This window comes from Heterodontus francisci, chromosome 3, assembly GCF_036365525.1.
Source record: "Heterodontus francisci isolate sHetFra1 chromosome 3, sHetFra1.hap1, whole genome shotgun sequence".
Lineage (NCBI taxonomy): Eukaryota > Metazoa > Chordata > Chondrichthyes > Heterodontiformes > Heterodontidae > Heterodontus > Heterodontus francisci.
The window spans coordinates 146,806,623-146,821,112 of NC_090373.1; the positions used below are offsets into that span (position 1 = coordinate 146,806,623).

The 14,490-nt window shown below is 41.5% G+C and overlaps 1 protein-coding gene across 2 annotated transcripts in view; it reads left to right on the plus strand.

Annotated features, from left to right (window-relative positions):
* The window catches only part of lca5 (lebercilin LCA5), a 143,380-nt gene extending 129,325 nt beyond the window's left edge, over nt 1-14,055 (plus strand). For both annotated transcript variants that reach the window (XM_068026758.1, XM_068026766.1), the window contains exon 8: nt 10,091-14,055. In XM_068026758.1, the coding sequence (XP_067882859.1) occupies nt 10,091-10,839 (749 nt within the window). In that variant the 3' untranslated portion in view covers nt 10,840-14,055. The remainder of the gene's footprint in view (nt 1-10,090) is intronic.
* The last annotated feature ends 435 nt before the right edge of the window (nt 14,056-14,490 follow it).

Genomic DNA, 14,490 nt, shown 5'->3' on the forward strand with positions numbered 1-14,490 from the left:
CTGCCCATCGCTAAGGTAAACCTAACCGAATTGTGATCACTATCACCAAAGTGCTCACCTACATCTAAATCTAACACCTGGCCGGGTTCATTACCCAGTACCAAATCCAATGTGGCATCGCCCCTGGTTGGCCTGTCTACATACTGTGTCAGAAAACCCTCCTGCACACATTGGACAAAAACTGACCCATCTAAAGTACTCGAACTATAGTATTTCCAGTCAATATTTGGAAAGTTAAAGTCCCCCATAACAACTACCCTGTTACTCTCACTCCTGTCGAGAATCATCTTCGCTATCCTTTCCTCTACATCTCTGGAACTATTCGGAGGTCTATAGAAAACTCCCAACAGGGTGACCTCTCCTCTCCTGTTTCTAACCTCGGCCCATACTACCTCAGTAGACGAGTCCTCAAACGTCCTTTCTGCCGCTGTAATACTCTCCTTGATCAACAATGCCACACGCCCCCCTCTTTTACCATCTTCTCTGTTCTTACTGAAACATCTAAATCCCGGAACCTGCAACATCCATTCCTGTCCCTGCTCTACCCATGTCTCCGAAATGGCCACAACATCGAGATCCCAGGTACCAACCCATGCTGCAAGCTCACCCACCTTATTCCGGATGCTCCTGGCGTTGAAGTAGACACACTTTAAACCAAGTTCTTGCTTGCCAGTGCCCTCTTGCGTCCTTGTTACCTTATCCCTGACCTCGCTACTCTCAACATCCTGTACACTGGAACTACAATTTAGGTTCCCATCCCCCTGCTGAATTAGTTTAAACCCCCCCGAAGAGCACTAGCAAATCTCCCTCCCCAGGATATTGGTACCCCTCTGGTTCAGGTGAAGACCATCCTGTTGTAGGGGTCCCACCTACCCCAGAAAGAGCCCCAATTATCCAGGAAACCAAAACCCTCCCTCCTACACCATCCCTGCAGCCACGTGTTCAACTCCTCTCTCTCCCTATTCCTTGCTTCACTAGCACGTGGCACGGGCAACAACCCAGAGATAACAACTCTGTTTGTTCTCGCTCTAAGCTTCCACCCTAGCTCCCTGAATTTCTGCCTTAAATCCCCATCTCTCTTCCTACCTATGCTGTTGGTGCCTATGTGGACCACGACTTGGGGCTGCTCCCCCTCCCCCTTAAGGATCCCAACAACACGATCCGAGACATCACAAACCCTGGCACCTGGGAGGCAACACACCAACCGTGAGTCTCTCTCGTTCCCACTTTGGAATGCTTTTGCTATGTTAAAGCTACTATATAGATATAAGTTTTTCTTATCTCTTCATACAATAAAACACCCCTTTTTGTTTTGATTTGTAGGTCTATAACAAACCCTATAGTTATATTTTCCTCCTTTGCATCACATGCTTCCAGCCAGAGTAGTTCGCTGGAAGACCTACCTGAACCATTGAGTTAACTTCCTGATCAATGTGTAGTCATTGTAAATATATCCTATAGACCTAACTGACGTGTGTAAATATTCCACAACAGATATATCTTGTAGCTCTAACTTTGTTAAATAGATCTGAATATTAAAATATAATAACTACTGAATTTAATACCTACTGAAACTCATAATTGGTACAACAATGCTTATTTGGCTAAAGCCTTAATCTATCCCTGTAGAGTTAAATAAATGTGACAACTTTTCCCTTCATTATACAGTGCTTGTGTTGTATGGACTTTTCCTCGGCTTCCAGTTTCCATTATCTTGCTATCAGTTCTGGCTTTGATAGTTCTGAGGAGTATGCCCTACTGGCTTATTAGATAAAAATAATCCCAATCAAGTCTGCCTTCACCAGCAGGATCTTCAGTTTTATTTATTTCTTCACCATTTAAATATCTCACAGATTTTCTCAGTCATGGGGAGCAGTATAAGGACAGGATCATGTTTTGTGGTGATCTGAGCAAGCCATTTTCTCTCTTCTTAGAAATCTTAAGGTGAGATAATGATTTAGCCATCCCACTCTGGTCTCTGCCTAACAGCTCCTCATAATAGTGAGATTGTGACCAGGAAGTAGGGAGTTAAGTCTCACCATTTGATCATGCCTAATGTTAATAATTGATGTTGTGGTATATTGTGCTATTTTTAAACATTACAATCTTGCTATAAATCTGAATTCTAGACAGCTGCTGTCTATAATAGTCATATTTATCTCTCAAATTATATTTCCAGAGCTCATGCATTGGAAGTAGGAAGTATTCTCGTTTCTTACAAAAGAAAAGTTGAAATGTTGAAACATATCCTGGAACTTTGCCAAACTCTGCATTTTCTGTCATCTGCTCTCAAACAGTGTAAGATGGTCCATGTTTCCTCAGTCTAACTCCACACACCCTATCAACCCAATCAGACCAAACCATTAATTCTATTCAGATTTCCTTCATGATTGTGCCACAATAAATCTTTTGTCTCAAAAATGTATTTAAAACTGAGTAGGCCTACCAGCTGCCCATTTAGGAGATTTTATGTGTCTGTGCATCATATATCCCATTAAAATTCTATCTCTGTTTATTCCTCCCACATAATGAATTAAGTATATTTAGTTATCAGACTTCAAATTTAACCTTTCCAAAAATAAAAAATACTAAATCTTTCATTCCCGCCCACAATAAAGTTATGTAACCAAATATATAATTATATTCTAGATTGAGAATCTGGCATTCCTTCCACCTCACCAATCACCAGAAAAACTTGTTAACGACAACATTTGGCATGTTTCTACTTGTCGATAGCAGAACTCCCCAGAAATATGTTAAAATTCCATTATTAAGAATGAGCTGATTCTAATTTGTGTGAAAACACAATACTACGGATTCTGGAAATATGAAACAAAAACTGAAAATGCTGGAAACAATCAGGCAGCATCTGTGGAGAGAAAATCAGAGTTAACGTTTCAGGTTTGTGTGAGCTTTCATCAGAAGGATTGCGAAATGAACAGTGCAAAGTGTGAATCGAGAAAGTGTAAGTTAGAAAGGTGAAATGGCAAATCAGATACAGGAAGAGAAAGCAAGAGGAAAGAAAGATTGGATTAAGAGAAAGACGGAAAAAGACAAAGAAAGTTGCACTTAATTTACACTTAAATAATGAGCAGCATTATTAACCAGTCATTATTTTCACACCAATTTTGGGGTTGTGTTTACGAAAGCATGCAAGACTGCCTGTTATGTCCAGATCAGAAGGGGTTTAGGGGTTCGCTCTCATCCTTTGCCTGGTTTAACTGTAACTGGGTTTAATTTTAAAACGCTGTTTTTTTAGCTCCCCCTTAGTGAATCCTTGTTCACTGCTCCAATTGTAAGGCAAAGAAATCAAACAGGTTTCCTTAGATTTAAACAAGAAAGGTAGAAGTTTATTAATCTTAAACCCTAATCCAGTTAACGACTACAAATATGAGACGCGACCATGCGAGCATGCATATGCGATAAACATACATGCAGATAGAGACAGAAAAGTGGAAGGAGTAAAGGGGAAAAGTTTGAGGCAATATCTGGTAGTTTCAGTGCTTTAAGTTCATTTGGAGTCTTTGGTTGCCGGTATGTTTTGCAATTCGTAGGGGCCCAGTTCACACTTCAACTTGTTCCGATGTAGGAGTCTTTTCTCTCTTGCGGTTTACGTATCTTCCGTGGGCCCGGTGGCTTGGGGAGAAAGCGAGAGAGAGAGAGGCTTCCGTGTTCCAGCTTCAGTTGCACACAAAACGTCTGAATTCAAACTGTCCTGTGGCTAGTTCAAAAAACCTGGACCAACCAGGATTCCACAGGGATCCACTGTTGTTTGTGATATACATAAATGATTTGGAGGAAAGTATAGGTGGTCTGATTAGCAAGTTTGCAGACGACACTAAGATTGGTGGAGTAGCAGATAGTGAAGGGGACTGTCAGAGAATACAGCAGAATATAGATAGATTGGAGAGTTGGGCAGAGAAATGGCAGATGGAGTTCAATCAGGGTAAATGCGAGGTGATGCATTTTGGAAGATCCAATTCAAGAGTGAACTATACAGTAAATGGAAAAGTCCTGGGGAAAATTGATGTACAGAGAGATTTGGGTGTTCAGGTCCATTGTTCCCTGAAGGTGGCAACGCAGGTAAATAGAGTGGTCAAGAAGGCATACGGCATGCTTTCCTTCATCGGACGGGGTATTGAGTACAAGAGTTGGCAGGTCATGTTACAGTTGTATAGGACTTTGGTTCGGCCACATTTGGAATACTGCGTGCAGTTCTGGTCGCCACATTACCAGAAGGATGTGGATGCTTTGGAGAGGGTGCAGAGGAGGTTCACCAGGATGTTGCCTGGTATGGAGGGCGCTAGCTATGAAGAGAGGTTGAGTAGATTAGGATTATTTTCATTAGAAAGGTGGAGGTTGAGGGGGGACCTGATTGAGGTGTACAAAATCATGAGAGGTATAGACAGGGTGGATAGCAAGAAGCTTTTTCCCAGAGTGGGGGATTCAAATACTAGGGGTCACGAGTTCAAAGTGAGAGGGGAAAAGTTTAGGGGAGATATGCGTGGAAAGTTCTTTACGCAGAGGGTGGTGGGTGCCTGGAACGCGTTGCCAGCGGAGGTGGTAGATGCGAACACGATAGCGTCTTTTAAGATGTATCTAGACAGATACATGAATGGGCAGGAAGCAAAGAGATACAGACCCTTAGAAAATAGGCGACATGTTTAGGTAGAGGATCTGGATCGGCGCAGGCTTGGAGGGCCGAAGGGCCTGTTCCTGTGCTGTAATTTTCTTTGCTCTTTGTTCTAACCGGTTAGTCATGTGACCAGCTGGTTAAACCAGTCCTGGCTCTGTGGATTGTATCATCTTAGCAGGGCCTGAAATGCGCTTTCTTACACCTTCAATGTCTGGTGATCAAAATCCATTTGGGTTAATTGGAGCAGGGAATAGTCCTTTGTCTCCACAAGCAGCGTCTCTTAGTATGAAAATGTCCTTCCAGCCCAGTGTCTAGTGATCTTCAAACAAGTCATTTCTTCACTCCAGCAACAGTTTAAAATCGATGTTCACATGACAAAATGAATATGCCCCATTCTTGGCAGGTGGGGGTCTGCATGACACTGCCCCTTTATGCTCTCCAGTGAGAATTTCACTCAGAGTGAATTGGTATATTTTCAAATTTTTTGCCATCTGCAAATTTTGAAATAATGCTCTTCATTGGCAAGTACATGTCATTAATATATATCAAAAAGCCCATGGTCCTTCTACCCTGGGGCACCACTGTATATTTTCCTCCAGTCTAAAATGTCTGGTACAGTCTGACTGCAATAAACAGTAAACATTTATTTTTATTGTGGTTGTTTGTCTCTGCCTTTTTCTCCACTATGTCTAAGATAGTTGTCTTCTCCTTTGTGCCCCTCTGTCCCAAGAAGGCAACAGTGCCATTCCAAAACTGATAAAGAGGCAATATGTGGGAATGATTCCTAGTCTTTTTTCCCCCTTTTTTCCATGGAACAGGCACAGCTGATCTCCCTCCTGTTGTCTCAGGAAAGATTTAAAACTCTCACTCTGGGAAAATAAACTCATGTCCTACCACTCTATTGCATACAAAGTTCATATGCCAGTTTATGGACCAATGATATTTTTGATTTTTATATATATCTAGTAACTTTCGGATGCATAACTATTAATGCATAACACTTGTGATGCTAAGTGTATGTTCTTAACCTTTTCCACTGTATAAACAGTACGGTCTCACATTGTGAGAATGTTGAAAGTTGATTACTGTGCTGCTGAGATTGAAGGAGTCATTTAAAACCCAAATGTGTTTTATATCTCGAATAGTCGTGTTTAACTGACCTTTTAGTAAGATTCAAATTGCAGGTCTTTTTCATAAAGTCTGAAGTAATAAATTATATAAACAAAATGTAGCCTTGGCTCAGTTGATAGCATTCTCGCCGCTGAATCCAGAGAATTGAGTAATAATCCAGACTGACAGTACAGTGCATTACTGAGGGAGTTCTGCATTGTTGGAGTTGCTGTCTCTCGGATGAAAGATTAAAACAAAACTCCCCCTGCCTTTTCAGGTTGTTGTAAAAGATCCCAGGGCAATATTCAAAGAAGAGCAGGAAAGTTGTTCCAGTGTCCTGTCCTAAAAAAGTGCCACAAAATTGACTCATTAATAAAATTGAAACCCATGGGATTAAAGAGATAGAAAGTGAACTGTTGTTTCTCAGAATAGAGGAAAGTATACAATAGTGTTCCCCAGGGGTCACTATTAGGACCACTGCTATTTTTGATATATAATAATGACGTGGACTTGTTTACACAAGGCATAATTTTGCAGATGGCACAAAATTTAGAAATGTAGTAAACAGACTATCAGACTACAGGAGCACATAGACAGGCTGGTTAAATGAGTAGACATGTGGTAAATTAAATTTAATGCAGAGAAGTGTGAAGTGATGCATTTGGAAGGAAAAATGAGGACAGGCAATCTAAACTAAATGATGATACAATTTTAAAGGGGATTCACATGCACAAATCTTTTGAAGGTGGCAGGATGGCTGTTTAAAAATGCAAACAGGATTCTTGGCTTTATAAATAGAGGCATTGAGTACAGAAGTAAAAAGTTATGGTAAACCTTTATGAGCATTGGTTTGGCTGCAGCTGGAGTATTGTGTTCAGTTCTGGGCGCCACACTTTAGGAAAGATGTCAAGACCTTGGAGAGAGTGCAGAGGAAATTTACTAGATTGATACCAGGAATAAGCGACCTCAATTCTGTGGAGAGACTAGTGAAGCTGAGATTGCTTTCCTTAGAACAGAGAAGATTAAGAACAATTTTAATGGAGGTGTTCAAAATTATGAAGCGTTTTGATACAGTAAGTAGGAGAAACTGTTTCCATTGACAGGAGGATGTGGATTTTTTTTTTATATTCGTTCTTGGGATGTGGGCATTGCTGGCTCGGCCAGCATTTATTGCCCATCCTTAATTGCTCTTGAGAAGGTGTTGGTGAGCTGCCTTCTTGAACCGCTGCAGTCCTTGGGGTGTATGTACACCCATAGTGCTGTTAGGGAGGGAGTTCCAGGATTTTGACCCAGTGACAATAAAGGAACAGCGATATGGTTCCAAGTCAGGATGGTGCGTGGCTTGGAGTGGAACTTGCAGGTGGTGGTGTTCCCATGCATCTACTGCTGTTGTACTTTGAGGTGATAGAGGTTGCGGGTTTGGAAGGTGCTGTCGAAGGAGCCTTGTTGAGTTGCTGCAGTACATCTTGGTAGACGGTACACACTGGTGCCACTGTGCGTCGGTGCTGAAGGTTGTGGATGGGTGCCAATCAAGTGGGCTGCTTTGTCCTGGATGGTGTCGAGCTTCTTGAGTGTTGTTGCAGCTGCACCCATCCAAGCAAGTGGAGTGTGTTCCATTACACCTCTGACTTGTGCCTTGTAGATGGTGGACAGGCATTGGGAAGACAGGAGGTGAGTTAGTCGCTGCAGACTTCCCAGCCTTGGAGCTGCTCGTGTAAAATGCTGCCTTGATGTCAAGGGCAGTCACTCTCATCTCACCTCTTGAGTTCAGCTCTTTTGTCCATGTTTGGACCAAGGCTGTAATGAGGTCAGGAGCTGAGTGGTCCTGACGGAACCCAAACTGAGCATCACTGAGTAGGTTATTGCTAAGCAAGTGGCATTTGATAGCTCTGTTGATGACCCCTGCCATCGCTTTACTGATGATCTAGAGTGGACTGATAGGGCTTTAATTGTCTGGGTTGGATTTGTCCTGCTTTTTGCACACAGGACATATCTTGGCAATTTTCCATATTGTCGGGAAATGCCATTGTTGTAGCTGTACTGGAACAGCTTGGCTAGGGGCGCAGCTAGTTCTGGAGCATAAATCTTGAGTACTATTGCCGGAATGTTGTCATGACCCATAGCCTTGGCAGTATCCAGTGCCTTCCGCTGTTTCTTGGTATTACGTGGAGTGAATCGGATTGGCTGAAAACTGGCATCTGTGATGTTGGGGACCTTAGGAGGAGGCTGAGATGGATCATCAACTCGGTCCTTCTGGCTGAAGATGGATGCAAATGCTTCAGCCTTGTCTTTTGCATTGATGTGCTGGGCTCCCCCATTGTTGGGGATGGGGATATCTGTGGAGCCTCCTCCTCCTGTTAGTTGTTTAATTGTCCACTGTCCACCACCACTCAACTGGATATGGCAGGACTCAAGAGCTTAGATCTGATCTGTTGGTTGTGGATGGCTTAGCCCTGTCTATTGCATGCTGCTTCTGCTGTTCGGCATGCAAGTAGTAACTTCATCAGGCTGACACCTCATTTGTAGATATGCTTGGCGCTGCTCCTGGCATACCCTCTTGCACTCTTCATTAAACTAGGGTTGGTCCCTGGCTTGATGATGATGGTAGAGTTGGGGATATGCTAGGCCATGAGGTTACAGATTGTGGTTGAATATAATTCTGCTGCTGCTGATGGCCCACAGCGCCTCATGGATGCCCAGTTTTGAGTTGCTAGATCTGTTCAAAATCTAACCCATTTCACATGGTGGTAGTACCACACAACATGATGGTGGGTATCCTCAATGTGAAGACGGGACTTCATCTCCACAAGGACTGTGCGGTGGTCACTCCTATCACTACTCACATGGACAGGTGCATCTGCCGCAGACCCAGTCAAGCAGCTATGTCCTTTAGGACTTGGCCGGCAGTGGTGCTACTGAGCCACTCTTGGTGATAGGCATTGAAGTCCCCCACCCAGAATACATTCTGTGCCCTTGCTATACTCAATGCTTGTTCCAATTGGTGTTCAACATGGAGAAGCACTGATTCATCAGCTGAAGGGGGGGGGGAGTGGCGGGGGGCAGTAGGTGGTAATCAGCAGGAGGTTTCCTTGCCCTTATTTGACCTGATGCCATGGGGTCCACAGTCAAAGTTGAGGACTCCCTCCTGACTGTATACCATTGTGCCACTGCCTCTGGTGGGTATTTCCTGTCCCACTGGCAGGGCAGACCCAGGGATGATGTCTGGCACATTGTCTGTAAGGTATGATTCTGTGAGTATGACTATGTCTGGCTGTTGCTGACAGCTCTCCCACAGATGGAATAAGCCCCCAGACCTTAGTAAGGAGGACTTTGCAGGTTGATAGGGCTGGGTTTGCCATTGTCATTTCCAGTGCCTAGGTTGATGCCAGGTGGTCTGTCTGGTTTCATTCCTTTTCTTAGACTTTGTAGCGGTTTTTATACAACTGTGACTTGCTAGGCCATTTCAGAGGGCATTTAAGAGTTAACCACATTGCTATGCGTTTGGAGTCATATGTAGATAAGGACCTGGTAAAGATGGCAGATTTCCTTCCCTAAAGAACATTAGTTTTTACAACAACTGACAATGGTTTCATGGTCACCATTAGACTAACCTTTTAATTCCAGATTTATTAAATGAATTCAGATTTCACCATCTGCCGTGGTGAGATTCGAACCCATGTCCTCATAGCATTAGCCTGGGCTTCTGGGTTAGTAGTCCAGTGACATTGCTACCAAGCCTCCACCTCCCCTTGGATTAGGGTCATTGGTAAACAAACCAGGGCGGGGAGGCTGGGGGAGATGAGAATGTTTTTATGCAAAAAATGCTGCTTGAAAGGGTGGTGGATAGTAATTTTCAAAGACAAACTTTCAATATAAACTAGAAAAGGAAAAAAAATTGCAGGACTCTAGGAGAAGTGCAGAAGAGTAGAACTAATTTAGTCGCTCTTCCAAAGAGTTGGCACAAGCACAATAGGCCAATGGCAGCCTCCTGTGCTATATAATTCTAACATTTATCCCTCAAACAGCACCTAAAAGCAGATGATCTAGTCATTTATTTCATTGCTGTTTGTGAGAGCTTTTTGTGCGCAAATTGTTTGCTGCGTTCCCTACATTACAGCAGTGACTACACTTTAAAAATGTTTCATTGGCAGAAAAGCACTTTGGGACATGCTGAGGTTGTGAAAGATGCTATATAAATGCAAGCTTTTTTCTTTTGTGATTAAATTTAATTTGACGAACTTAAGATTTGTACAAAGGTTTAGTGATTGCACACTGACTGTTCTTTACAGCATTAGAGATCAGGAAATTGATATTATCACCATAAACTGTCTTTTGCATTTGCAGAATGGGAGCAGGAAAGAAAACGAGAGGAGAAAGAAAGGAGAGAAGAAGAAACCCCCAGTTTAAGAGAGGATGAGCACCAAAAGTTGGAAAAAATGGACGAGAGACGCAAGAAAGAAATTCTGTTGGCAAAGATGCGAGAGATTGATGAAGAGGCCAATGGAAATTCCTTGTTCTCACTGCACAAAAACACATCATACCCACTTTCCACAGAAATGACCAAAAACCATGATTCCCCAGAAAGATTGCAAAAAAACAGCAACTTTCTCAAATCAGTGGAGAATACACAAACAGAGGGTTATGGTCGCAGAAGCACCAGGACCACAGATTTCAGTGATGAGCTGAGCTTTGGTATGTATGCTCCCTCCTTTGGGAAAGGAACTGGGAGGTCTGGACTGGTAGATCAGAAGAACAGTGGCAAAGAAGAACAAATGAATGGCAGTTATGACCTTCCATTTAAAGACAAAAAGGCTAATTTGATAGATCAGTTGTTCGGTTCGGGAGCTGCCACTGGCTTCACCTCTAAGGAAGAGGATTTTGTGATACCTCCTGCTGTGCACAAATCTAAATGGGATAACGACCCTTTACCTTGGGAAAAAAAAAGCATTGCCACAAAGAAAAATAATGATGGTGCTGTCTCTAGTGATGGCATCATCAGCTCCATTCGTCACCGCTCCAAGTACACGTCAATTAAGCCAGCAGTAAAAGCAATTGATTCACTGGAGGATGAAATAGAAGAGGTAGTATTGTAAAAAAAAAAATGAATTTACAATCTCAGGCATTCTTACAAAAGGTATTATCAAAATGTTCAATTCACATAACTTACACAAAACTTTCCAAAATATGAACAAAATCATTTAGCTGTTTGTTGCAAATGGGAGTAAGACAATCATTCCATTAATACAAAATGTTTGACCCTTGTTATTTCCAAAGTTCCAAGATTAATGATTTATAAAATGTCTGCTGATTGAAGGTACATTCTTCCATTTTGAGTGCTCATTGCCTTAACTATTGAATTGTTCACCTGATTATTTTCTTCTTGTTCCTGTCTTAAGAAAGTGATGCTTTTGTACTACTGTCCCCTTTGTATATTTGTTGTTGGATGTTGGTTTCCAAAGGACTGTTGAATTCTGATAGAGACACAGTTAAATCCACTAATTCCCCTGTTGTACCTGCCTCGAGTGCATGTAGTGGTGAACTTATCATTGTCTTGGTGCTTCTTCAATACTCTGTTGCTGTTAGGTGCAGGCCCGAAGATGACCCTGTGTCAACATGGTATTTTGGATGCCATGACCATCTCAGTGGAAGGGGATATATTTAGCTTAAATAAAGTCAGAAATGCTGGAAATACTCAGCAGGCCTGGCAGCATCTGTGGAGAGAGAAACAGAGTTAACTTTTCAGGTCGATGACCTTTCATCAGAGCTGGGAAAGTTAGAAATGTAATAGGCTATAAACAGGTGAAATGGGAGAGGGTGGGAAAAAGAGCAAAAAGGGAAAATCTGTGATAGGGTGGAAGATAGGAGCAATTGAATGACAAAAGCGTTAGTCATGCAAAGCCAAAGAGAGTGGTGATGGGCAAGAAAAGAAACAAACAAAAGATGTGCCTCGAGCAAGTGTGCCACCATGCAAAAGCAAAAACAAGAGAAAAACCAAAACATGCAAAGAAAAGGAAACAAAAAGTGCAGTAAGCTGAGGACAAGCGTGAGATAAGATGGAGAATTCAAATCACCAGCGACCGGTAGCTCAGGGTCATGCTTTCAAACTGAACGGAGAAGTTCTGCAAAGCAGTCATCCAATCTATGTTGGTTTCCCCAATGTAGATCAGAGCGCATTGTGAGTAGCGAATACAGTATACTAAATTGAAAAAAGTACACGTAAATCGCATTTAACTTGGAAGGTGTGTTTGGGGCCTTCACTCTCTTTAACTTGTTTATTTAACTTCTCTTTTCTTCTGGCTAATGCAGAACTCTTGCAGGTCCTCGTAAGAGAGTCCCATCACAAGCCGTACCATCGGGTTTCTTCGGGTGAACTTTCGCTTGTTGTCCAATGGACAGATGAACAATAAAATGTTGCAGGAAGCCAGCAAATCTGTTTGCTGCTTTATTTATATGCTGATGCTGGATACGTGCCTACTCCAGGTACGGACCCAGTTGTGTAATCTTGGAAGCCCAAAAAGTCACAATCAACATAGTGGGGACGGAGAGCTGATGTAATTGGTTTCCACCTCCATTCTTTGCTGCGTCTGGAAACCAAATTCAACAGGCGCAAGAACAGGAAAGTCTTACCTAATATGTTCAGTTACTGTGTAGGAGTAATCAACAAATCAGATAGATTTCTCCAAAATATTGTTAAATCAGTACAATATAAATCAGAGGACGTCGTGCTGAAAATTTCAATTTTGCACTATGCTGGTCAGACAGCACCTTGTGTCCAGCAACACTTAGAGGTGACATAGAGAAGGTCTTTAGTGTTAGGTGATTGAATTATCGAAGAAACTTGGGATCTTCAGCTCTGGAGGATGCTGACTGAAAAGGGAACGTTATACATTTATAAGACATGGAATGGAAAAGGCAAATCTGGAGCAATCCTCCGATAGGTCAAATGGACTGTTTATTTGCTGAACAGTCTATGGTTCAATATTCAATACCATAAAGGCAGAACAGGGAAGCGCTAGTTTAAGCAAGTGAAAGATAAATTTCAGACCATTATCAGGAAACTCTTCCCACAAAAATGATTAACACTATGAGTGGATTTCCAGGTAAGACAGTAGAGACGAAAGGGTGGAGTCATGTAACTTGGAGGGTGGGGTGGGGGGGGGGTGTTGGAGAAGGGTAGACTATGTTTTCATTTAAATGTTTGGATGAACTAAGATCGGTTGATTAGTGTTGTCTCATCCCTGACTCTTCACTTGATCTTGTGTGCCTCAGTTGTAGCACATGGGGATAGTTTTGACAGTGCATTCTCAAAATGGAATTAACCTCCAATCAGTGTTTTGTTCTTGGTGTAGAATGCTATTGCATTTCTGAAGTTCACAGATCTGAGTGAATTTATATATATATATATATATATATATATATAGTACACAATAGGGGTAATTTTTCTGGGTCTCTGCACAGATGGACAGGATCGCTCCATTAATTTATTTAGAAGGAAAATAAGGGTGGGTTCTTCCATAGGCTTGTGCTCCAACTGACTGATTTTCCGATATCCGCTGTACTCAGGCGCTCCAGAAAAATCTCCCCCAATATGCCTTATGAAGTGAATAAACATTAAGGAACATGTTTAGTGTCAATATTGCATTCAAAAGAAAAAGTCATTGTTATTTGGACTGAGCCGGCAAAACAAACAGTAAAGGCCAAGCGCAGAGCAAATTACAATGTAAGTGCATTGACCTCCTTAAAGTGCTTGACTTGACTCTTAGTTGGTTTAATGCATTTGATAAAGTGACTTTTCTAGAGCAATTAATCTGTTGTGTGAGATGCCATAATTTGAGTAAAGATTTCATGTACAAAAGAGAAAAGGATTTTGACTTGTCTATTAATTTTATGTCATGCTGTGTAGCACTTGTCCTTAAGGTGGCCAACAGCATAGCAAGCCATAATTGTCTTGAAAAAACCCGCTAGTAGTTTTTTGTATTTTAACAAGTGGTATTTTCTCAGAATAATTCGCAAATGTGAAGATCTAGTAGATAAAAAATTCATTTTATTCTCTATTGTAACTGTTGAAAAATATAGTTCAAAATAATCTGTTCAACAGCAAAATGATTTTATCTTATAGGCACTGTGTGATTAGTTCTTAACAATAGACAGTTTCAAAAACTGCTTATCTGTTAATTACTGTATATATTGATTGATGTACAATTTCCAGACAATATGTCAAGTAGTTTAAAATGCTTATTTATTGCCACATTGTATTTTTATACTATTTTAAATCATTTGTTAATTACCGCTTACCTCAGTATAATGCTACACGTTACATAATATGATCTTGAAAGTAAATTTTAATTGTGAATTGTATAATTTGTTTTCTCTGATTTATTGCTCTATTTGAGTTTATTGGATATTGTAAATATATCCTGAGTACAGAATTACTGTCTCCCTGGAGTGGAAGTTACTGACACGTTGGATACTGAAAAGTTTAACATACGCAAGATCCGTTCAGTCGTCTTTCACTTTTGATGAAGGGTCACAATTTCATTATGTGTTTGTCTGAATTACCTCTGTGTTACTAATGTTACAATTCCTGTATGTGTATCACACCAAGAGAAAAAAAAATGAGCACTTTACGATCTTAACATCCTGCTTATTGGCTGATTGCAAAGTAGGGTGCGGTCAATAGCTAAAGAGGCAGAAATCCATGAAGGGATAAGGAGGTACTCCATCGCCTTGTGTCAACCTGCAGC